The sequence below is a fragment of the Cheilinus undulatus genome, linkage group 18 (genome assembly GCF_018320785.1).
Source record: "Cheilinus undulatus linkage group 18, ASM1832078v1, whole genome shotgun sequence".
NCBI classification, from domain to species: Eukaryota; Metazoa; Chordata; class Actinopteri; order Labriformes; family Labridae; genus Cheilinus; species Cheilinus undulatus.
The window spans coordinates 8,259,656-8,285,573 of NC_054882.1; the positions used below are offsets into that span (position 1 = coordinate 8,259,656).

General features: G+C 40.5%; 1 protein-coding gene across 3 annotated transcripts in view; it reads left to right on the forward strand.

Annotated features, from left to right (window-relative positions):
* The first annotated feature begins 257 nt into the window (after positions 1 to 257).
* Positions 258 to 25,918, forward strand: part of fgfr3 (fibroblast growth factor receptor 3) — a 141,421-nt gene continuing 115,760 nt past the window's right edge. For all 3 annotated transcript variants that reach the window (XM_041812347.1, XM_041812348.1, XM_041812349.1), the window contains exons 1-2: positions 258 to 652; positions 15,080 to 15,305. In XM_041812347.1, the coding sequence (XP_041668281.1) occupies positions 15,158 to 15,305 (148 nt within the window). In that variant the 5' untranslated portion in view covers positions 258 to 652; positions 15,080 to 15,157. The remainder of the gene's footprint in view (positions 653 to 15,079; positions 15,306 to 25,918) is intronic.

The following is a 25,918-nucleotide window of genomic DNA, read 5'->3' on the forward strand; positions in this document are numbered from 1 at the left end:
AAGTTCTATATTAAACAATATAACAAATATTATCTTTACTATAAGATTTAAGCAACAAAATTTGAGTAAAACTCGTGCACAAACTAATTTTTGTGCGCCAATGCAATGCGTCACCAGCTTTTCATCTCTGATTTTATTTTGGAGGTACAAACCGGAACTGCCCGAGTCTTCCAGCCGGGTTGTGTTGACGGCGGCACCGCGCAGCTCATACTTCACAGTCAGCCAGCGGAGCACAGCCACCAGTCCGAGTTGGTTGATCCGCGGCGACAAGCCACACCGACTGGTACCCAGGGATCAGTGCGCCCTGTCCGGCTCTGCCACGGTGTTTTGCCCAGGGCAGCTCCACACAGGATAACCGCTCTCTGGAGGTTTGGACACTCTGGACAGCAGCGCGCAGTGGAAGGACGGGATTTAGTGGAGAAGTTGTCTTTCTTAGGAGCGGTGCCCGAGCGGAGGACTCTCGCTGTCAAGACTCGTGGAGGATTTCTGACTTTTCTTTTTTGTTCACTTTCGCCAAAAAAAACGCGAGGACTTACGGATTTTAACGCACTTTTGTGGGCTTATGTGAAGTTTTAAATGGTGATTTTTCTTCCCTTGAACGCGTGGTGACATCTGAAAGACTGGGATTTGCTGTCAAGACTGGATACTTTGGGTAAATACTCTCTCAAAGTTCATTATAGCTGCTGGTGTTACTTTTATCATTCATGAGCCACCCTTTACGCTCTCTCAGGCGCGAGAAAAATAGCTCCACTTCCTTGTAGATGCGGGTCGGACAGGTTGAGCTCTCCAGCCTCTCGGGGAGCGTTAAGTAGCTGTGTTGAACTGAACAGTGAGTACAGTGTGTGAAGCGTGGAGCAGCTCAGCACAGGTGCTGCCGAGGGAAGGAACGATCTGTGCGTAATTGGTGCGTTTTGGATGCAAGGAGCATTTTGGTTTAAAGAAAGTTCGCACAGATTTCTAATTGTGAAATTTCGCACGCTGTGTCGCCAAAATGAACATTATTTCCTTTTAAAATTTGCAACATGTTTAGACATTCAAAAAGTTTTCAATGAAATCCAACTTGTTTGCAGATGTTTTTCCAAATAAGATTCATTTACAAGGCAGCTGGCCCCATTATATTCACATTTTGACGCTTGTTCCTTTAAAGTTGGCGACATTGACGCACCAAGTGGTGTTAAAATGAAATTTTCAGAGCAAGTTGAGTCAGACGTGTAATTAAATATGTTTTCAAATATGAAATGAATCCACAAGTCAGTAGCTTGTCTCGTCTTGTTCATTTTTGACACTGGATTCCATAAAAGTTAGAAAAATTACGCAAGCTACGTTGCCAAAAAGACAAATATTCCTCAAATTCTGGCAGTTTGCAAAGCAAAATCCCCGGTTAATAATGTAAAACTACTAAATTAAGATGTGTGAAGTATAAAATTAATCTCAAGAAGGTAGTCTGCGTCGTTGTGTTCGATTTTGTACCGGTTTCCTCTTAAAGTTAGTGAAATTACGCACTCTACTCAGCCAAACTGGCTTTTCTTTGAGCCATTTTTAAGTTCTCTGTGGTAAACTAGTTTGAAGATGTTCTTTGAATATGATATTAATCCACAGTGCAGCCTTATGTTCAAATTTTAACTGGTACCTTAAAAGTTAGCCAAATTACGCACGCTACGTTGCCAAAAGGACAAATATTCCTAAAAATCTGTCAGTTTACTAAGCAAACTCCCCAGTTTCTGTTGGAAATCTACTAAATCAAGAAGTGTGAAATGTAAAATTAATTCTCAAGAAGGTAGTATGTGTTGTTGTGTTCAATTGGACTGGTTTCCTTTTAAAGTTAGTGAAATTACGCACTCTACTCGGTTAAAAACCTGACTTTTCCTCCAAACTGGCTTTTCTTTGAGCCATTTGCTAAGTTCTCTGTGGTACTAAACTAGTTTGAAGATGTTATTTGAATATGAAATTAATCCACAGTGCAGCCTTATGTTCAGATTTTAACGGGTACCTTAAAAGTTAGCCAATTTACGCACGCTACCTTGCCTAAAAGACAATTTTTCCTCAAATTTGGCAACTCCCTGCGCAATTTCCCCTGTTTTCAGTAGAAATCTCATCATTTTAGGATGTTTTTCAGCATTAAAATTAATTCATTAGGTGATGCTCACGCCTTTGTTTACAGTATTTGACTCTGTGGCTTCATCAAAGCGCGTAAATGTGATGAATGTGTGACATTAAGCGGTTGACGTTAAGAGAAAGCAGATGCGTAAATAAGGGTTTTACGCACGGTTATATGTCCTCCAGGATCAGTTAGAGATGGCCATAAGATGCGTTTAATTCCAGTTTGGTTGTGGTAAATCATAAATCAAATGTTTCCATCTATAATTTCACTGTCAAAAAGTGAAATATCGTCTCTCATCGCCTTTCTGTGGCTGGTTGGCTCGTTCACGCCTTTTCTCCTCGCTGAAACAGTGACGTCTTCTCTCTCTCTGCTTCGGAGCAGAAATATGAATTACACATCATCCTATTTCACACAGCCGCACTCCCATAATGCCTCTGATCATCTCTGAGGTTTCTCCAGAAAGCTGCAGATTCTCTCTCCTCTCTCTCTCCCCTCAGCAGCAGATCACTCATCCCCTCTCTCCAAACACACGCGCCTCGATAGGATTCAGATGGTGATTTCGGGGCCACTCTCGGCTTCGACTCCCACCATGTCAACTCATCACCGGAGAAAATTAGCGGATTATAGCGTCCAAAAAGAGGAGAGGGGGGTTGTTGGAATGAGATTTGTGCGTCTTAATGCGTTCCAGGGCCATAAAACAAGCGTGCGCGTGATAATAGTTGTGTAAATGCTGCAAATTAATTGCATCTATTGACCCGAGAAATAACGCTCAGTCTGTTTGCAGCATTTTCAATCAGAGGCGAGGCTCAGACACATTTCAGCTCCAAATGAGACTCTGATTGCTTCTTTTCATTACAGAAATTGGCCCAGGACCATCCCTGTGTGCGTAGCTCAGGGTGCCTTTCTTCTTCTGCTGCTCTATAAATAAGTAAATAGTGCATTAATTGGCCCAAACTTATCTAATTCAACAAGAAAAGCTGATCCCTTTCACGCAGAAATGCCAACTCTCAGTCAGATTCTATTAGCCAAAACTTGTGCTGAAGCAGAGACTTAATCAGACTCCTTTAAGTGGTTTTTAGCTGTAAGGATTAACTCCAGGGCACAGTTACAAACTTTATTAGTATTTATTACAAATATGTGTCACTTTAACAGCCCTTTTCTTCCATAGAAATGCAGAAACTTGAACTCTTTGTCTGTCTAGATGAGATGAGGGCACAACCAAAAAGCAAGCTGGGATTTCGGCACACTTGGCACTGCCATTGGTGGTTTTACCGAGAGGCAGAAGTCGGAAATAGCAAGGGGACTTGTGCACTGAGGGGCCTCATAGTTGTGTGTTAACAATAGTCACTATATCAGTGATTAAATCAGCTCTAAAGATGTAAATAAAGCACCTGGAGTGCTTAGAATAGCATGAAAATAGAGCAAAGTTGTCCAAAAAGTCCTTGTGAAGGATGCCTGTTATCCAGACCCCTTAAATACCCCATCACATCTGCAGATCAAGAAAATTATTGTACGATAGCTATAAATAGAAATAGCAAATTGGGAAGTTCAGCAGAAAAGAATCAAGATTTGTGACAGCAGAGCTGATTTGACACTGCTATTTGAAACTTTAATGGCCTTTTCTTCCACAGAAACTCTCACATTTGAACTCCTGGTTCATCTGGATGAGATGGGGGCTCAACCAAAAAGCAAGCTGGGATTTTAGTAGATTTGGCACTGTCAGAGGTGGTTTTACCGTAAGGCAGAAGCTGGAAATAGCACGGGGACTTGTGCACCAAGGGTCGCAGTAGGTGTGCAACTACATCAGTCATTAGAACGGTGATTAAAACGAGCACTTATGATGTAAATAAAGCATCTGGAGTGCCCCAAAAGTCCTTCTTAGGATGCCTTTTCCCCTAAATGTGATCCAAATCCCTTTAAAAGCCCCATTCTGTCATCGTATCAGCAGATTATAGTACTGTAATTTTGAAACATCAGATCAATAAAATTGTGGATTTCTCTGCAGTAAAATGACTTAAAAATCCCAATGTGTGCCAGTAGAGCTGATTCTTTACCTAGTGGGTAGTTACTACTAATATTTGACACATTTCTTCAGTTGAACCTCTTGTCTGGATGAGATGAGGGCACAGCCATAAAGCAACCTGGGATTTGGCACTGTCATAGGTGGTTTTATCATAAGGCAAAGGTAGGAAACAGCCTGTGCACTTGTGGACAAAGGGGCCTTATAGGTGCATGTAAACATCAGTGGTTATTAAAATGAGGTCTGAAGATGTGAATAAAGGACCAGGAGTTAGTTAGTAGAGTTAAATTGTCCAAAAAAGTCCCTGAGAAGGACGCCTTTTCCCTCACTGTGGTCCAAATTTCTTAAAAAGCTCAGTCACATCTTAATATCAAATCAAATTATTTGATGGTTGCTATAAATAGAAATATCAGATTTTAAAAAAGTGAATTCCTCTGCATGAAAGCTGATTTTACATATTTTTTACTAATGGTTGACATTTTACTCAGAAATTTCAACTCTGTTCACATGGATGAGATTCTGAAAGGCACAACTAAAAGCAGGCTGTGATTTGAGCACATTTGGCACTGTCTGGAAATCAGTGTTAATTTCGTCGACTAAAAATGTTTGACAGCCTTTTTTCCATGATTAAAACTAAACTAGTACCAACAAAAATAGATCTGTGATGACTAAAACTGACAAAACCTAAGTTTAATTTGCATCAAGATTACTAAAAATAGACTAAAATGTACTGTAGTTTTTGTCTGACTTTCAAAATCGTGATATTTCTCCACTGTGGGTAAATCTGTCAAAAAACAATGCTTCTTCTACCTCTTAGCAGTAGAAAGCAGGGACCCCCAGGTTTAGCAGAGTGCTTATAACACAAAATTGATTTGGTACCAGATTTAGGCAAAGGAATAAATGCTTGGACTAAAAGTGAAGACTAAAATGTCTGTGAGTTTTCGTCAACTAAAACTCAAGGGTAAAAATATCAAAAATGTGACTAAGACTAAAAGACATTTAATCTAAAGACTAAGACTAAAATTGAAAATAGCTGCCAAAATGAACACTGCTGGAAATAGCATGGGGACTTGTGGACTATGGGGCCTCATAGGTGTGGATTTATACCAGTCATTAAGTCAGTATGAAATAGTGAGTACTTAGGTTGTAAATTAATATCCTGTTGTGCTATAAATAGCATTGAAGTAGATTGATATTGTCCATAAAAGTCCTTGTGAAGGACATCTTTTCCTCTCACTGTGATCCAAATCCCTTTAAAAGCTGCATCACGTCTTCATATCCAGAACAAGTTTGGATGGTAGCTCCAGAAATATCAGATTGATAAGTTTGTGACATTCTCTGCAGTAAAATTGTATGAAGTAAATTTTAAAAATCTCAATTTGTGGCAGAAGAGTTGATTTTACACTTATTTATATATTAATTACTGATATTTGACACTTTAACAGCCCCTTTCTGCTATAGAAACACACACATTTGAACTCCTTGTTCATCTGGATGTGATTAGGACACAACTAAAAAGTGGCCCTGGATTCCAGCATTTTTGGCACCATCATAGGTGGTTTTATCAGACCCCAAAAGTAGAAAATAGCCTTGGTATTTGTGCACCAAGGGGTCTCCTAGGTGTGCATATACACCAGTCATTATTTCAGTAATTATCAAAATAAAGTTAAAGGTAGGGGATGCACAGATACTGACACCAGTATCAGGTATCAGTGCAAATACCAGGCCTGAGTACGCGTTCTCATTAAACACTTCAAACTCAGCATCATTCTAAAGCATGGTGCTCAGTTTGTGATATTTGAACTTAAGTGAAGAGGGGAAAAGTGGTAGGGATGAAGAACAGCTGATGGAAATAAAATAAATGATCAAAATAGTTTTAAAAACATCTACAGCATAACTAAATACTCATACTTGTCAGTATCACTGAGGAATTAAATGTAAGTACTTCTGGAAAAAAGTGTGGAATCAGTGCATCCTTAGTTAAACTTAAAATCAAAGTCCTTGTGAGTGATGCCTTTCCTCCTCGCTGTGGTCCAAATCCCCTAAAAAGGTAATGAATGGTTAAATAAAGGATAAAAATAAAAATCACTGTGTGTGGCAGAAGAGCTGTTTTACTCAGAGCAGGTAAAGAGTCGGCACTGCTCGCTCACATTTGAGTTACTCCTGCAGGTGTTTAGATTTGTGCTGTTTTAATTAAGGATCAATACTTCTTGACTGCCTGTTTACTGCTTTAAGAAGGCTTTGTATTGCTCTTTGCCTGGAGCCCCCAAACTACTAAAACCGCCCCTGGGTAATGTGGTCCATTAATGTGAGTGAAATATCCATACAAGGTCTTATAATGAGACTGCAGTTGTTAAAAGCTGGGCCTTTTAAAGCTTTATAGCATGCATGTTGATTACACAGGCTGAAAGAGTCTCATTTCAGCTTCTGTGCCCTTTCTGAAGTTTCCTTCACTCTGTGATTGAGTTCTGTTTCTGCATCCTCAAGACAAAAACTTTTGTTGTGCATCTTATATTTGCATGTCTGAAACACTTCACGTCATGCCAGCGTGAGTGGAGCCCATACAGTCTGCAGCACCACTCATCTGAAGCCATTCAGAGGACAAAAGCTTGGACAGATTTTGTGGCGTGTCTAAAGTTGCATATGCAAATATAGCAGCTGGATGCCTAAAAACACTGGAAATAGACGTTAATTGTATTAAAAGGTCATTGGAAAGGACGCCTTTTCCTTTTACTGTGGTCCAAATCCATATGATGCATCAAATCAATGCAATTGTGGATTTTTCTTCTGTAAAGTGGCACAAATCAAACAGAAAATCGTGATTTGAGGCAAAGGAGCTTATTTACAACTAGCTTGCACATACTGTTTTTGCTTTATTAGTTACACCCTGCTGTGAGACATGTAAAACTTTATTTAAATCTGACTTTCAGTCATGCTTTTTCTCAAAAAAGACCTGATAAGTGAGCACTGCATGCTCACAGTTGGGTTTATCTTGTAGTTTTGTAGTTTTGCAGTTTTGCGGTTTTTTTAGCCAGAAATAAATGCTCAAAATATTTTCTTCACTGCCTATAATGACTTAAAAGTGCTCAAATTGCTTTTTTGTCTGGAGCCTTCAAACTACCATAACCACCCCTGGCACTGTGGTGAGTTAAATACCCCTACAAGGTCTTAAAATGTGTCTTAGGCTGTAAAAACCTGGATTGCATGGACCTTTAAAAGCTTTATAGCGTGCTACAGTGTTCACTGCACGGTCTAAAACAATCTTATCTCTGCTTCTGTGCAGCTTCTGTGCTGTTTTGCAGAGTTTCCTCCAGTCTGACTGTGACTAAACTGTTGTTCCTGCATCCTCTGTTTCATTCAGAAGACAAAAACGTGTTCCGATTTTGTCATGCATCTTAAATTAGCACGTGTAAGACATGCAATGTCAGCCTGAGTGGAGCCCTCACTGTCCCCAGCCTGCAGCTCCTCTCACCTGAAGCCGTTCTGCTCTAAAATGTAGATCTCTCCTCTCTCAGCCTCTCAGCTGATCAATATCTCCTCTCACCTTAGGCTGCGCTAGCTTTGAAAAGAGGGCGGTGATGTGATGAAAAGCAGGAGCAGTGAGGGGACAAGAGAAGAAAGGAGCACTGATATGGAAGATTATCCTCTTGAGTGTATTTTTTTCCTCTGCTGCTGTTTGCTAACCTCCCTCCCAAAAAAAAAGTCTAATCCCCCTTCCCCCCCCCAAAAAAATGACAAAGTCAGTGCAGCCTTGTCTGTTGATTCCCCGGCTTAATTATTAAAGATTACTGACGCTTCGCGGAGGTGTGACTAGCATGTGACCGCCTGGCATTGATCCTCAGAGGGATGACAGGGAGTTGAACCCCGGTTAAAGCATTTTTCTGCCTTGGAGCTACTACAACAAGAAGATGGTTCTGCATGATTAATGATCATGTATTATTCACGGCAGCGGTTGTGTTTCCCTTTCATGCTTTAAGAAAATATTAGCATGAAGACACTTTTGGAGGCTTTGAACTCCACGCTGGGTCTTCCTTTTTGCTGCTTCTCAGGGTTGTTAAGTGAAATCAGCGCGCTTTTAGTTAACTGGGGAGAGTTCATTTGCAATGTGCAGCATGTCCACTCTGGTGTGGAAAGCTCTGGGTACAGTTTCATCACTAGATAGTCCAAAAGTAGAGGATTTAGGGTTCTTTTGCAGAGGTTGCAAAAGTGCACACAGGCTTTTCTTAAGAGGTAAGAAGAATTAGAGTGGGTTCAAAGTGGAAGCACTGATTCTCAACTTCTATTCTGGTGTTTAAATGGAAAAGTGTAGGCTCTGAAATTCACTCACAGTAGAGAAACTGAAGGAAATTTTCATATGTGGCATGTTTCTATGAGCTGTTTTCATGCAGTGCCATCTAAGCCATGTTTTGAACCCCAAAGTATTGAAAATAATGGACATGAACTTTGCTCAAATGTGTGAACCAGGTCAACTGAGAGTGTCTTCTTGCTCTGAAGCCTGTGCTAGATTGGCTGCTTCATTTTTAGTAGCAGTGCTTCTCATACACAGATGATACACAGGTGGGCTGCCCAGGTATACTTACAGCCACCCAAGTGTATTTGCCAACCATATTTCTTCTGTTTTGTTTCAAAATGTATGTTAATCTCCATCTGCAAAAGAGTGGTATTTATAAAAAGGAAAAGAGGCCCACTGGAATGTCCCTCCTGCCAAGCCATCGATTAAATTGCAATGTCTCCTGTTAAAACTGCAGCCACCTGCGCTGTCATTCTAACAATTTTCTGCAGCTGCATGCTGCAGTCCTGCTCTCTTAGTTTAAGGCAGTGATACTCAACGTGTGGCTCTGGAGCCACATGTGGCTCTTTTGTGAGGATTTGTGCCTCTTTTATGTCTTAATTTGAAACATTATCCCCCCAGAAAACCTTAAAATGGAAAATTTTACCTCATAAATTATACATTGCAAATAACATTAATCAGTTTGTTTCCCACACGTACAAGGAGGCTTTAATTGTCAACCTCTTTTTTGTCTGTATATTTCCATTTGCAATTTTTGGTTACTGCTTTTAGCCCATTTTTGCCACTTGTTTTTGCCACTTTTAGCCAATTTTTGACACTTTTGTCCTGCTTTTTGCAATTGAATGCCTCTTTTTGCCCACTTTCCCACCTTTTGCTGATTTGTGCCCATTTTAGTCACTTTTCACTCATTTTTGCCTCTTTTTGAACATTTTTGCCACCTGTAGCTCATTTTTCACCACTTCTCACCCATTCATGTCACTTTCTGCCCTTTTGTGCCACTTTAAGCCCATTTTTGCCACTTCTTTATGTCACTTTTTACCAATTTTTTACACTTTTATCCTGCTTTTTGCCATTTTCCCCCCTTTTTGCCACTTCTTGCCTATTTAAGAGGCCTTTTGCAATTAAATGCCACTTTTTGCCCATTTTCCCATCCCTTTTTTCAGATTTTTGCCCATTTTAGTCACTTTTCACTCATTTTTGCCTTGCTTTTGCTACTTTTGGACCACTTTTGCCACCTTTAACTCATGTTTTGGTCACTTCCCACCCATTTTTGCCACTTTCCCCCAGTGTTTGCTGCTTTTTGACCATTTTTGCCACCTTTAACTTATTTTAATTGCCACTTTTCACCACTCAGGTTGTGGTTCTTGCAAATGTATTTTTCAACAGTTTGGCTCTTTGGCTGAGCAGTGTTGAGTAATGCAGGTTTTAGGTGATGTTTGCAGTGTGTGCCCTTATCAACTATAGGAATACAGGACCACTTATGATGACAAAATATCAAGTTTAACTAGGGCTGTCAAATCTCAGAACTTCCTCTGTTTTTATCATGTTTTTGCTGTTAGTTTAGATATGAACCTGCTTTTATTTCGAAAGTTTTGAAAGTTTTACTATTTTCGCTTTTCCTCCTTCCTATCCCCTTTCTGTTTTAATGGGAAAAAGAAGGTTGATAATTCCCTGCAAAATGCATAAAAATTGGGACAGCAGTTTTGCTCGGTGAACGGAGCAGGAATCTGCAGGGTTGCAGGTTTGATGCATAACCCTGATACTATCTGTGGCATTTCATATCTACTTTCTATTCTTTTTTTTCATCCTTTTTTAACAGGAAATAAAGGATGAAAAATAAAAATGGTTGATAAATGGGTGATAACCATTGGGTTGGCACTTTTGCTCAGGTGTCCTACCGAGACTGCAGGATTGCAGGCTTGATGCAAAGCCCTGTCACTTTTGTTTGCATATTCCATCCAGTTTTCTCCGTTTTTCTCTCTGTTTTAATGGAAAAAAAGTTTTGCTCAAAAAGGTTGATAGTTCCCTGCAAAATGCATAAAAGTTGGGATGGTTTTACCTGATGAATGGTGCAGGTGTCCTGGGGTTTGCAGGATTGCAGGTTTGATGCGAAGTAATGATGCTATTTGTTGCATGTTATATCTACTTTTCCACCCTCTTTTTCACTTCTATTTTAATGGAAAAAGGAAGGTTTCAGGATAAAATGGTTGATAATTCCCTGCAAAATGCAAAAAAAAGTTGGGACAGTTTTGCTTAGTAAACAAAGCAGGCATGTTATGATCAGAGGCTGCAGGGTTGCAGATTTAATGCACAGTCCCCAAACTGTTGCATGTTAATTCCACTTTTCCTCTTTCCTTTTCCTGTCTGTTTTAATGGAATAGAAGGTTGCAAAATAAAAATGGTTGATAAATGACTTAAAAGTTGGGATGCTGCTTTTGTTCAGGTGTAATGTACCAAGGCTGCAGGCTTGCAGGTTTGATGGTCCTTTTTTGTCTTTCTGTTTTAATGAAAAGAATGTTGCAAACAAAAGTTAGTAATTCTCTGCAAAGTGCATTAAAGTTGGGACGTCAATTTTGCTCAGTAAATGGAGCAGGTGTCCCATATATAGAGCCTGCAGGGTTGCAGGTTTGATGCAAAGTCCTGATGCTTATTTTTGCATATAATGTCCACTTCCTTACCTTCTTTTTACTCATTTTAATGGCAAAAGAAGGTTGCAGAAAAGGTTGATAAATGCATGAAAACTTGGGGGCAGTGTTTTTGCTCAGGTGTCCTGGGTACAGAGGCTGCAGGGTTTCAGGTTAGATGCCTAGCCCTGTTACGACTTCTTCTTTCTTTTCCTGCCTATTTTTATTTATTTCATCTATCATAGAAGTAAAAATGCAAAAACTTATTTAATAAATGCTTATTTCTGAGGAAACAGGCCAGTTTGTAAAATATAAGGAGTAGAAAGTGCACATTTTTGGGGGGCATTTTACTGTTTTGATGGGACAGCTGAAGAGAGACAGAAACAATGAGGAGAAAGAGTGGGGAAAGCTATTAGCCTCTGTATCAAAGTGCCAGCTCTACCAGCTGAGCTAAACCGGTGCCTGAAAGTGCAGATTTTGCTGTAAAAATGTAGGTTGTAATGATAAAAAGGCACCAGAAAAACAAATACTGAGGCAAAGTACCTGAAAACTGAGTCTATGTACTCCATTACCTCGCCTGTTTGATGTTTATTGAGTCCACTTTGGTGTAAAAGTCCCTCTCTGATATCACATAAATCCCAAATAGAGCATTTGTGTGACTCCTTCTGCAGCAGAAGGACTTAAAAAAAGCTCCCGCTCTCACAGGATTTCAGTTGTTTGGTTCTATCAATCACGCTGCACCACTTGGCTGCTCGTCAACCTTAAGCACTCACTTTGTACTCACAGCTATCACCTGTCACCAAGTGAGTCAATCCAAAAGTTTCTCCTTACATGGCACTTTTAAAGCTACACGTCTAAACAGATCTGCACGTTGACGTGAACTTACTCCACGGCTCTTGAAGTGAAGTGCCCGTTAAAAAGAAAAGCTGAGATTTTTCTCGTGCCTGCCAGAGAAAACAAAGTTCCAAATCGGCGAGGCCTGCAATCAGCTCCCCTCCACGCCTGCAGAGCGGGGGTTTTATCGGGCTGTGTAAACAAACCGCAGTGGCGTAAAGGCGTCTTGTGTTGTGGGACGGTGAGGATGGGCTGAAAGAGGAGGAGAAGAAGAGCACAATGAACATAAAGAGCTGCGGTAGATTAGAGCATGAAAGGAGCAGCATTGGTGTTTAGATAGGAGCGGTGTTGGAGTGTTTGTGCTGCTTTTCTGCCCATGCAAAGTTCCTGACTGTATGTGATGTACTGTATGAACATTGTAAACATCTATGACATTAAAACGTGTTTGATTCCACAGCAAATTTCAGTCCTACACACCTAACAATCAGCATTTTTGATGGTTTTTATCATCACAAATCACATAAAAACTCTCTGACTGCCTTAATGTTACAAAAACTTTGGCAAAATTTACATTGAGGTTGTCTAAATTTTCTATGACAAAGCAATGTTCAGTCATATTCTAAATCAAAAGGGAGACAGCATTGTCTAAACTGCACAAAAGAGTTGATAACTTTTGGTAAACTGGCCAGTTCTACCGTCTTTTATAGTGATGTGTGGTTTTATCTGCATGATTTCAGTGTTGGTAGCTTCAATGGTTAATTATCTGTATTGGCACCAAAGCTATCAGCTGTAAATATCTGCCTCTATCTTCCTCTGTCAGTCGTAAATATCTGTCAAATTCAGTGTTTTCAGGTCTCAGGTTTTAGCTCTGAACTACATATGAATGTTGGTATTGATTCTTCATTGGCTTAAATGAATGTGGAAAAATCACCATATCTGATATCAACAAGAATCTAATATTGTGCATCCCCAATCTCAAATAATAAACTCTTATTTAACCCTTCATTAGGTATACCCACTCAGCAACTCATTAACAAAAATATCTAATCAGCCAATCACAGGTCGACCCACAAAATTGGCTGAGCCAATCAAAAACCCAAAGAATAGGCCAAGAACTGAGTTATGATGATTAGCACATGTGTGTTGGATCAGTTGCATTCGTTGCCTCTTTTTGCACATTTTTGTCACTTATTGCCACTGGAGACTAATTTTTATGCCTTTTTTGCAAATTTTTGCCACTTATTGCCTTTTTACACAAATTGCTATGCCTCTTTTGGCACATTCTGCCACTTTACACTAATTTCTATTCCTCTTTTTGCATATTTTTGCCACTTATTGCCACTGTACACTCATTTTCCCCCCCTTTTTTTGCACATTATGGCCATTTATTTCCACTGTACACTAATTTTTATGCCTCTTTACCACAATTTTGCCAATTAACACTAATTTTTATGCCTCTTTTTGCACATTGTGGCCACTTTTTTCCACTGTACAACAATTTTTATGCCTCTTTACCACAATTTTGCCAATCTACACTAATTTTTTGCACATTTTGGCCACCTATTTCCACTGTACACTAATTTTTATGCCTCTTTACTACAATTTTGCCAATTTACACTAATTTCTATGTTACTTTTTGCATATTTTTTCCACTTATTTCCACATTACACTAAATTCTATGCCTCTTTTTGGCACATTCTTGCCACTTATTTCCACTTTACACTAAATTCTATGCCTTTTTTTTGCACATTTTTGCCACTTATTTCCACTTTACACTAAATTCTATGCCTCTTTTTGCACATTTTGCCTCTTGTTGCCACTGTACACTAATTTTTATGCCTTTTTTGCACATGTTGGCCACCTACTTGCCACTGTACACTCATTTTTATGCATCTTTTTGCACAATATATACACTTATTTGCCACTGTACACTCATTTTTACGCATCTTTTTGCACAATTTATACACTTAGTTGCCACTGCACACATCAATTCTATGCCTGTTTTTGCTTCTCTTATTTGACACTACACAGTTTTTATTTAGCAGTGACCTGTAGACCTTGCATCTTTGATATTTTCTTAATCAATGTCAACATTAACCATAACTATTTAAATAATGATGCCTGAGCCCTTATCTCATCGGAATATATACTGATATATCTTAAAAACTGAGTGTGTTGCCCAGCCTTGGTCTTTAGCTGTCTCTCTGCTCTTGTGCAAAGTTGGTTGTTTTGTGAGCTGAGGAGCGATAATGTGCTAACAGGGCTTGGGCTTGAGTTTGTGCTGAGCTAGGATTGGGTCACAGGAGAGAAAGAAAAACAGCTCTGTTAAGACTTAAGACAACACAACCTTTCTCTTGTGCCTGTGTGCAGGGAAAGCCCACTCCAAGGTGTTTGCATGTGCGTTTGCTTGTGTTTTTCTGTTGGGTTGTGGGGGATTTCTCACAGCCAGGGCTATTCTGAAGTTTAAGCTAACACTTGTTAGTGTGTCTGTGTTGGAGAAGGTTTGTGCTTTTTTTTTTTTTGCTTTTCTGGGCACCTCGCTCGCAGCTTTCCTCCGTGCACCTCGCCGCATTCCAGCTTCTCCCTGCTTAAGCAAACAGAAGGCAGAGCTCTCCGCCGCCGCTCGCCGAAAAGCCGTCACGCCTCCTCCTTCTCTGACGAGCCGGCGGGCACGTTGGGCAACTGATACTGTAGACTTCAGCATTCCTCATCCTGCAGGAGGATCAGAGAATCCGTGTCAGTCGGGTGCTAAACCAAGCAGAAGAGTTTCTCAAGCAGAAAAAGAGTCCTGTGGGAGGAATGACAGTCTGAAATATCACCATTTGCCTCTCTGTTGTTCATTAAGTCACTACCAGGAAGGTTAATTGACCAGCTGATTAACTTTTACAAACCTGGCTGGAGGTTTCTTGAGTGTTTCTAATATCTGAGCTCCTCTTCTATCCATCTTAGCGATCAGGTGCTCTGAGAGAGTTTCTGAGAAAATCTGCGAAGAGGGATTTCCACCCTAATCCTTGAAATCTGTGTGGAATGTCAGGTCAAAATATGGTAGCATGTGTGCAGACCCCAGGGCGCTGCTTTGTGCTGTTTTCCACTTGCAGGCTGACTTTTCATATTTGAGAGTTTGTTGATCCTGTTTCGTCTGATTGCATTCTTATTTTCATGACAAACATCCACACATTTTAACATTTCTCTGTATGCTTGCTTTCCAGGTCCGTGTTGGGGAGTTGTTGGATAGTTTCTTGCGGCATCGGAGGCCGCCGTTCTGCCGGACAGCATGCAAACGGAGGATGTTGTCTGAGTCCGAGTCGGGCCTAGCTGCTCTGTGTGTCGCCTCGTCGTCCAGAGGAATGACGGCTCTGTGGTGCTCACTCTGGCTCTCTGTCCTGCTGCCTCTCTGCGTCGCTCCGGCCCGGCTGCCCACCGCTCAGCCCACAGGTAGGAAATGACATGAAAGTGCCTCTCATGCTGCTGATACCATCGCTGCAACAAAACGAGGGATCTTCTGCAATGAAATCCAGAGATACATGTGCAGAATACTGAATTTTTTTTTGCAATGCACCTTCAGCAGGATACTTGAATTTCATTTTGGATGTTTCTTATAGTGCTGTACAAAGTAAAAGCATTTTTTGACTGAATAAGGATGACTTTTTTGCTCATTTTATCAGGTTACACTGCCACCTATAGGATGGCACAGCACACTACAATGCTAAGTAGACCAAACCAGTTGTTCTCAACCTTTTAAGCCCAAAATAAAGGTGCCAGAGACTGGGGACCCCCGCTGTACCTAAAGGTGGTTGAACACAGCCATTCAAAATCAAGAATAGTTGTGTGCAGACAAGGCTGCCCATAATGGGGGATAAAGGGGGAGGTTTCTGGGACACAGCCAAACTGGGGGCCCATAGAGGTCAGCAAAATCATGATCCATTGTGAAGTTAACCATACTTTATATTTGACCACTTTAATCAAAGAAACAAATATCTGTATTTATTAATCCATCTATTCATTTTCTATACCGCTCATCCCGTTAGGGGTCGCAGGAGGGCTGGAGCCTATCCCAGCAGTCATTGGGCGAGAGACAGGGTACACCCTGGAGTGGTCGCCAGTCAATCGCAGGGCTGACATATAGAGACAGACAAACAAGCACGCTCACACTCACACCTACGGCTGATTTGGGGGTGATCAAATAACCTAACGAGCATGTCTCCGGTGGTGGGAGGAAACCGGAGTACCCGGAGAGAACCGATGCATGCACCAGGAGAACATGCAAACTCCACACAGAAAGGCCCTGGCTGGAAGCAGACCAGCAACCTTCTTGCTGTGAGGCAACAGTGCTAACCCCTGCGCCATCATGCAGCCTCTTATGTATACCTTTGTGTACTGAATAGTCTTCTCAAAAATGAAAACCTTTATTTAAAAACAGATTTCAAATGTGTAAAAAAACAGCTAAAATGGGTTGATAATGGCAAAAAATGGTGGAAAAGGTGGTGAAATTGGATTTTTAACAAACATAAATGGGTGAAAGTGGCAAAAATGGGCCCAAAAAGTGGTCAAAGGGGATTCAAAAGCAGCTTAAATAGCTGGAATGGGATCAAAAATTGGTATACACTGACAAAAATCGGTTAACTGTGGTTAAAATTGGCAGAAAGGGGTGTAAAATGAGGTTAATAGTAGCAATAATGGGTCAACAGAGGCACAAATGGGAGAAAGTGTCAAGAATTTGTTTACAAATGGCAAAACAGGCAGAAAAAAGTGGTAGAAAGGGTTTAAAATTGACAAAAAATGTTATTTTAAGTGGCAATAATGTGCTGAAGTTGGAAAAATTGGTGTAAAAAAGTGACAAAAAGGGTTAACATTAGGTAAAATTGGTGTAAAGTGGCAACAAAAATATATTCTTAGCTATTCTGAGGCATCTGGTGACCCCATCTCTGTGTCTCTTGACCTCCAAGGGGGTCCCGACCCCAAGCCTGAGAACCATAACAAAACACAAATATGATGATTATTAGCAGTGGATCGTCTGATCTCACTGATACATGATTGTTATTATTGACAGTATAAACACCTGACCAGGACTACCAGCTTTATATAATTTATCAAGCACAAAATACCAAATTTAAATTTTAAGCTTTTCATATTTTTATTACTGTAAATTCTCTTTAAAGAAAAAGAGCCGCTTTAAGATTTAACTCATATGTTGTGAGAAAAAGGAGTTAAAAACAGCAGAATTGTCCTGACACTGTGGTTAGACTCATTAAAGAATAGAACAAGCCTGACAGAGTGCTTGTCAAAAACAAGAAAACACTGCTCTTATTTCCCGTCTCCTCCTCAATTGTCCCTCGTTTCATGTCTGGCGCTAATACGACATCTGCTCAGAGCCAGGCTCAGTTTTCTGTGTGTTCATCACTTCAAATAGGCGCCTTTCAAAAAGAACATTTATTGTTTATACCAATGTGGCGGAGTCTTTTTTTATTCTTACGAGGAGGATTTAATTGGCCTCTTCTTGCTTCGCTGAGCTTTGCACGATTCTTCCCGCTTTGTTCTGGAGGCAGAGAGAAACCCAAAGATCAGTCCAAAGTAAACCTCCGCTGTGTTTGCTTTAATCTCTCCATATTGCACTAAAACGAACAGAGCAGAGTAATCTGTCTCTGAGGCGTCAGCCAAGTGTTGTTTTTTACCCCTCCCTTCCCGATTATTTCTTTTTATGTGAGAGTTATTTCAAATGAGGCTTTGACACACTTTACACGCTACAGCGCATGAAAGACGAGGAGCCGTCGCTTTCTGGAGAGGAACCAACTATCTTATGCAAGATATCCAGTGTGTGGACATGTATGCAGAAACATGCTGCCTTTTAACTTTGGCACATGTGTAGTGTATATGAAGACCTGTGGAATATGTGAGGCTGAATCTGAATTTTCCTTTTACCCTTAGACGCCTTTTAGCCACAAACCAAAAACTTGTAACTTGACTTGGGCAAAGCTGCCATCAAACCATATTTGTAGCTCCCTAAAGGTTTGACTAGTGAGAATATTCCCAGCCAACACCTTACAACATAAAAAGTACTCCTTTAACCACCAGTTACCTACCATAGAAAAACTTCAGATGAATGCAGAATTTGCAAAATGCAAAAAAAAGAGCATCAAAAACAGATTTGCAAAGAAAACTGCTAAATGCAATGAATAATGTTAGCAGTTATTTGCACTCATGAATATTTCTCTTGTTAATTTGCACCTGTTGTTGTTATTTATCTTTGGCGATGTGGCTGTTCTGGGTTCCCCCCGCCCTTCCACCAGCCTATGTGGAAAGCATCAAGCAGGAACAGCACACGCTTGAGCCCTTCCTGTGCAGGGAGGGAAACAGCAAAACAAATCCAGAGCAGAGCAGGCATCCGTGACAACTGAATGGCACTGATTAGGTCTAAAGCAGAAAAAAAGGAGGAGCTGGGGTGGAGGGGGGTAGCAAAAAGCAACATAGCCAGGCTAGAGCAGCTTAAATATGGCAGCAGGAGTATGATTAGCCAATAGCGGGCTTAGAGAGAATCAGCTGGTCATCAGCTGATGAGAGCTTGTCTAAGATCAACTGATCTCAATTTGTGGCAGCACCTTAGTCCGTGGCCTATCTTAACTTATTCTACAGGCTTGATTTCTTCAGACAGTTCAAAAATCAAAAATTAAACTCAAACAGTCCCAAAAGCAAAATAGAGGACTTTCAAAAAAGGGACGTACATTAATTGTAATCAATCGATTTCAAACATCAGTTTCATGAATAGGTAAAATGTCTCAGTTTCAAAATCTTATATGTTGTTTATGTTCTACTGTGAATAAGTTGTGGGTTTATGAGGTTTTCAGATTATTGCATGCTGTTTTATTAACATTTTACCCAGCGCCCCAACTTTTTTGGTATTGGGGTTGTACAATAAATGAAGATAAGAGAGACAAAGGTAGAAAAGCATTTTGGATGGACATGGTTTGAACTGTAGCAAATGCCCTGAAAGATTCTCTTACAACCATTAAAGCCTGGCTCAAAGCTGCTGGCTGAAGAAATCCAGTGGAGCTGTTCCTATTCTTTCTTTACCCATTAGTCATTTTTACATCTAAATATTGGAATTCCCCTTTAGTTTGACCTCAGTTTCCCCCTCTTAGATCTAAAAACAACCCTTCGTCAAGCCAAACTGACAGCTCCTGTGATTTCCACTCCTCACAGCCAAAACTCTCTCTCCTTTCACCTCCTCTCCCCTCTCTCTCTCCGCCCTCCTGCCCTCTCTCATGTACAAACCCAAATGTTACAATAGTCGTGTTGTGATCCCGTGCGCCTGATTGCCCTCCCTGCAGGGTGCCATCACAGCTCATCATGCTTGGCATCATCCAGAAGAGCAGACAGTGTGAGTGTGTTTTCAAACCCCTGAGGGTGGCGGGGGTTCAGGCTGTGATCTCCGTGTACCTGTAGAAGTGGGCACAGAAACCACTGTTTCAGGTCGTTCAGGTTTTTCGTGTTCAATGTGGTGATTCAGATGATGTGAAGTGGATGATGGGTGGGAACAGGCTTCATGTGCAGCCATGTCTCCATCAGAAAGGTGTCTTTGTGAGGTGATGATGATATATTTATGCAAATGCTGATAACACCATCTGAAATTAGTGTAACGTGCAGTTGCATCAAGCCTTCAATTATCACTGAAAGATTATTGTGTAGCTGCCATTTGTCTGCTATGCTTATGTGTATTTTTAACTAGAGCGAGTTACATTTCTGCAACGATTGGAACAGAGACCTCACCAGTGAAAACACGTATTGTGTCTTTGTGCAAAAAGGAACAATAATCAACAGGGCCATTAGCGTAGCAGAGTCATATGTGACCTCAACGGCTCAGTCTGAGTCCAGTCTTCAGGATGCATAACTTTAGCCTTAATACCGGCCTAGCAACTAACTGAAGATCACCCACGTGTGTTGTTGTTACTAACTTGCAGCACAGTAAATAGTTAAAACGTGTGTTCTCTCCACTTACAGATTGATTTTGTAGTATTAGCAACATACAGCTAGTGTGCTCACTTTGCAAAGCGTCTCTGTCGGCCTGTCCCAGGCTCTAACACAAGCTGTGTGTGTGGCTATGGATTGACTTGTAGCGAATTGTCTTATAGCGGGCGAAACAATTGTTTAAAGGTATATTTTAATAAACAACTTGCTTTTTTAAGTCCGTTATGATTGAAAGAAGTGGGCTGTAGCATTAAACGAGGTCAGAGAAACAGCTGCAAACACCATAGCTCTGTACACAAGCCTTTTGTCACAATATTGTCTGGCATAGTAGCAGATGCACTTTATTACCTAATTGTGCAACACTACCTACTATTGGTACTAGTATTGCTAAAAATGCCTACTAGTACTGCTAGTAAGTGCTAAATGCTAATAAGGACACAGTAAAGAAGTGAATTGAGGCTTCCTATTGGCTCTCCCTTATCTCATTTAAAATGACAACTAAGCCGCATGCAGGAAATTGCTGATATCTTTGAAAAGCTAAGCTAAACCAATGATACTTAATACCCTAAATATCCAAGTTTTTCCACTCTAAAAGTTCAATATTCTTTTTTTGTTTGAGCACTTTTATTTTAATGCCCACATCAGGAAATATGGTATGATCAGTAGCAGCTTGACACACCTCAGCAGGAGAGAAATTAAACTCAAAACTACAGAGACTTGTGAAATCATTTTTATGTGATCTTATGCTCAGACTTGAGTTGTAGTTAACGTGCAGCACAGTAAACAGGTAAAACATGTGTTCTCTCCTCCTAGAGTCAGATTTTTGTAATAACAGCAGCATGCAGCGAGCGTACCCACTTTGTAAAGCAGCTCTGCTGGCTTTGCAGGTTCTGTAACATAAGCTGTGAGCACTGCAGTGATACATCTTAAGACGGCTCAAACAACTGTTAAAAATTGTGTTTTAACTCATGACTCTCTTTTTTAAGCCCACGTTGACTCAAAGAAGCAGGTTGTAGCATTAAATGAGGTCAGAGAAGCAGCTGTAAACTCTGCATACACTTGCTGGTATAGCTGCTAAAGGAAAGTTATACCAACAACACTATTTCTGACAAGTTTTTCACAATAAAAGCTCAATATTCTTTTATTGCTTGTGAACTCTTTTGTAAACATCCACATGAGGAAATATGGCATGGTCAGTAGCAGTTTGACACACCTCAGCGGGAGAGAAATGAAACTTAAAACTTGTTTTAGGTGGAGAAGAGGATTTGTAAAACCTAAATATACATTTCAATTCCTTTTCTCTTTTAATTTTGTAATACTGCAATATAATATGGTACATTACATCAATGGCCGATTAATAAGGTATGTTTTTGAAAATGTAGAAAAAGTGTTCTAAATTTTAAGCCACATCGCCTAGCCCTATTCAAAAATAATGCTTAAAATCTGAAGTTTTTGAAGTACTGGTACTGTTGAACTCTGACTCACTTAAGTTAAGGATGCTCTATTCTTTTATCATCTAAACTTTACATTCTTTGTCTCAGCCTTCCTTGACTAGAAAAGGAAACAGCTCATGCTCTAGAAGCCCAATTTATCTAACTGTTTCATGCGTTTGATAATAATTTTATTGGTTTAACTCATCCTAATAGAAGTAAATCTCTTACAGACAGGTATTATGACGGAGCAGGTGCTTAATAGGCTAAATCTGCTTCATGACTGCAGGAAACCTGCTGGTTAATTTACCCTACTTAAAGGTTGATGGGCTCTTACCCAGCTGCTGGGATAATATAGCTGATAATCTAGATTCTGCTTAGATATTTTCAGGATGAATTATTGAGAAGATTCTGAAATCATGCAGCCTCTCATGCCTGCAAAAACTCAAAGAATTAAAAAAGATCCCTGACTAATAAGGCTGTTGCATTTGACTTTATACCGAGGAGGTAAAGAGGGCCGTGCCCTCTGTGCCTTACAGGCATCTCCACCCTTGGCCTCACCCCCCCATCTCTCCCCCATGGCCCCCTGCCCTCCAACAGAGTTCCCCCCGTCCACAGATGGACTAGCAGTAGGAATAAAATGACTGTCGTTTACTGGCAGATGGCACAATTTCCCCTCAGCCGCCTCAGCGCTGGGCTGCAGAGTTGTCACTTAGGTTTGCGTTTTTCCTCTCGGTGTTTGTATATGTGTGGATGAGTGGGGGGTTGTGTAGATTGATTTGTGTGTCTACACTGAGGTCAAAAATTAGCAGGTGCTACGGACAGGAATGCCCTTGAAATTTTACAGCCAGCTTGGAAGCATTAATAAAAAATAACACGCTGCAATTTGGAGAGGCTTGTTAATATTTCAGGGTTTTGTATGAGGACTCCGACCCTGTGACCCAGTGCAGGCATGCACTACAGATGAAAAGGTAACATTTCCCTGAAGAATATCAGCATTTATTCATCAGAAAACCACTCAAAAGCTTGAGAATCTACTTCTATGTAGGGATGTTGATAGGCAGTTTAGGGTTAGGGTCTCTGATTAAAAAGAAAGGGTGTCTACTTCATTTGTTTAGCTAACTGAACACATACCGGCCCCTTTTATCATTCATAATGACTTAAGGATGGGAAAAAATCTCTCTGGAATACATTTAAACCTCCTGCCCTGCTCTGTAATTATACATGTGATGTATACATGTGGTCCATGTGAGTTGTAGTTCCTTGTTTCCATTAAGTCCACCATAATGTTGTCTCACGGCGCCGCATTGTTTATTTCTCCAAAGCCTGGTGGCATTTCCAAACCTTTAAGTGGGGGGAAAAAGTTTGTGGGGCCAAGTTGACCCATGTGAGGGTCTGATGACAAAGAGCAGAGCCTGTGTGTGTTTGCATGTGTGTGTATGTGTGTTTGTTATTCTTCTCCCCCTCTATATTTACTGACCACACACACACCCCGCTGGTTCCCTGGTGGAGCTCCGATGAAATATGTGGCTCCTCTGTTCTGACGTTTTCTGTGAAACGGCAGACATATAAACTTTACATGCAGTTTAACATTGCAGAAGCAGAGTATTAGTCAGTGTGGGCATTAGCGTGTATGGGAGGCCATTCAAGCATTTATTTTATAATGGTCAACCATCAGGTAGCTCCAAACATACTCAGTTTTTAGCAGTAGAACTCAGTTTTGGTGAGCTAATATGCTAGTAGGCTGTATGAGTAGAGCTAAAAGTGTTCTTAGCAGTACTAGTAAGCCTTAAAATAGGAGTAAAAAAAATAGGTAATGCTCCCCTCTTTCTGCAAGCTGCATACCAAAAAAGTTGGGGTGCTGTGTAAAATGTAAATAAAAATAGAAAGCAATTTGCAAATCTCATAAACCCTTATTTTATTGACAACAGAACTTAAAAACTGACACATTCTACCATTTGATGAAAAATACGGGCTTATTTCATGGAAACAGCACATCTCAAAAAAGTAGGGACAGGGTGAAAAAGGCTAGAAAAGTAAATGGCACTAATGAAAAAAAGCTGGAGGAGCATTTTGCAACCTCAGTCTCAACTGGTGGGGACCCAAATTTGGGCTGCAAAGCTCTTTCCAGTGGGCCGTTAAAAAAAATCTGGCAAAAAGTCTATGTATGGAAGCCCTAAGTGGATTTTTTTAGGTTATCCTATAGTGGCAAGTAAATTTTAGCATTTGACTCGTCTGACTAGTTGTGAACCACTGATTTAGATAACCAGAGCTTTACCGATCTGTGAATAACTGTGTCTAAAAATTGTGGAACAATTTCAGAATAATTTTCCTTCAGGTAAAAATGCAATGACCTTGAATATCCCACCATCTGGAGTCCATAATATCATCAAAATATTAAGGGAATCTGGAGAATTCTCTGTGTGCAAGCAACAAGGCCAAAGGTCAAAAAACTGTAAGTTAAAGCTGTATCCTGCAAAGAGGAAGCCATACGTTAACACGACCTAGAAACGTTGCTGTCTTCTCAGGGCCAAAGCTCATTAAAAATGGACCGAGGCCAAATGGAAAACTGTTCTGTGGTCACATGAATCAAAATTTGAAATTATTTTTTAAAACAACAGACACTGTAAAGAGGACAGGGACCATCCAGCTTGTTATCAGCGCACAGATCAAAAGCCTCCATATCTGATGGTATGGGGTTACATTAGTGCCTATGGCATGGTCAGCTTACACATCTGGAAAGACACTATCAATGCTGACAAGTATAAATAGGTTTTAGAGCATTTTCCAGTGGAGCAATGCCAAACCACATACCGTATCCATCACAACATCATGGCTTCACAGTGAAGGGGTCCAGATGCTGAACTGGCCTGCCTGAAGTCCAGACCTTTCACCAATAGGAAACATTTGGCACATCATAAATCTAAGGAAGAAAAACCAGGACTGGACCAGCTAGAATCCTACATCAGACAAGAATGGGACAACATTCCTCTCCCAAAACTCTATGAACTGGTCTCTTCACTTCCCAGATGTTTACACAGTTGTTAAAAGAAGAGCAGATGCTACACAATGGTAAAAATGGCGAAGTCCCTGCTTTTTTGAAATATATTGTTGCAATCAAATTTAAAATGAGCTAATATTTTTTTACTAAATAGTAAAATGCCTCAGTTTCAACATCTGATATTAAGTATTGACTATTGGGTAATTCTACTGTACTAAAAGGTCAAGTGTACTAGTCATAGAAGTTGACATTTTTGGCCTTACTAGTACTACAAGTAACACTTTTAGTTCTTCTAGTACAGACTAGATGAGTACTAGCGTGTCAAAACTGAGTACTAGTCAAGCTACCTGATGGCTGAGATCACCAATTTCAAGTAAACGCTCAAAAGGCTTTCCATATGGTTGTGACAGCAGGCCTACATTGAGTCTGCAGTTAAGTGAATGTTATGTCTGAAGGAGCAGGGGCTGATTATGAAAGACAGGCAGTAAAAGAAGATGAAAAGAGAGAAACATAAAAATTAAAGGAGAGCAGAGCGTTTGTGTGTGTGCGGTGTGAGGGAGAAACGGTGTGGGCGTGTGGTCACTTCGTCCTTCAACAGAAGAAGAAAGCAAATATCTGCGTCATTTTATAAAGAAAATGACAGTGTGGCTAAGCCTGTATTTCTGTGTGAGCTTGAGTATATGGGTGGGTGCCTCTGTGGGTGTGTGAGGTCTCTGACCCCCTGCCTCCCTCCTGGCAAGGACTGTAAATGTCAGCAGGGGTTGTTTGGGTCGTTAGGAGACTCGTTAAAACCCCGCCGTCCACAGATTTACGCTCAGGTGCTACAATTCAAGCACACACTGTCACTCCTCTCTCTTGCTGTCATTCTCTTCTCGGTTCTTCTCAGCTTTTTCTCTCTCTGCACTTGTTAATATTTGTCTTTTGAAAGCGTCTCCTGTGCTCTGTGAGTATTTGATAGCAGTGGAGACCGAAGGCAGTTAGTGTGCGTGTTTGCAGTCCAGCTTCTTATGTGTTCATCCAGCAGCTTCAGTGCAGAACTTCAGTCAAAACATGCGGTGTTTGCTGCCAGATGTGGGCTCAACTGTTCTTCAGCTCACTTCACAAGGAAAGATACTGGAGTAAAAAGTTTGACCAAGTTGGTTTGAAAAAAAATGCACCAATATGATAGGATATATTTTATTAAATATAATGTTAAATATATCCAGTATAGTACAGTGCAGTGTGAAATTACACATCATAAGACAAGATGAGAGACAAGATGGCTATCTTACAACACAAGACAGTGAAATGGGATAAGACATGATACCATGATCAAATGTTATTTGACATATAGGACAACGTATGAAAATGTGACAAAACATAAGACAAGAATGTGATATGACAGAAGACACAACATAAATAAGATACTTCAATATGATATGATACGTTATGTTTAGAGTTGATCCGATACCGTCTGGTTTAACATTATATTTTACTTTGTTTAGCCATGCTAAATGTTCCCATTATCAACCAGATATCATTTCGTCTTTGCTGCCTGAAAACACTGCATGCCAAGCTACCGTTTTTAGAGCGTGAAGAAGAACCAAAGGACCCTCTTAGCAGTGGCAAAGAATGGCAGCTGCGTGACAGTTTTTCTCTGAATGTGATCGTTAAAC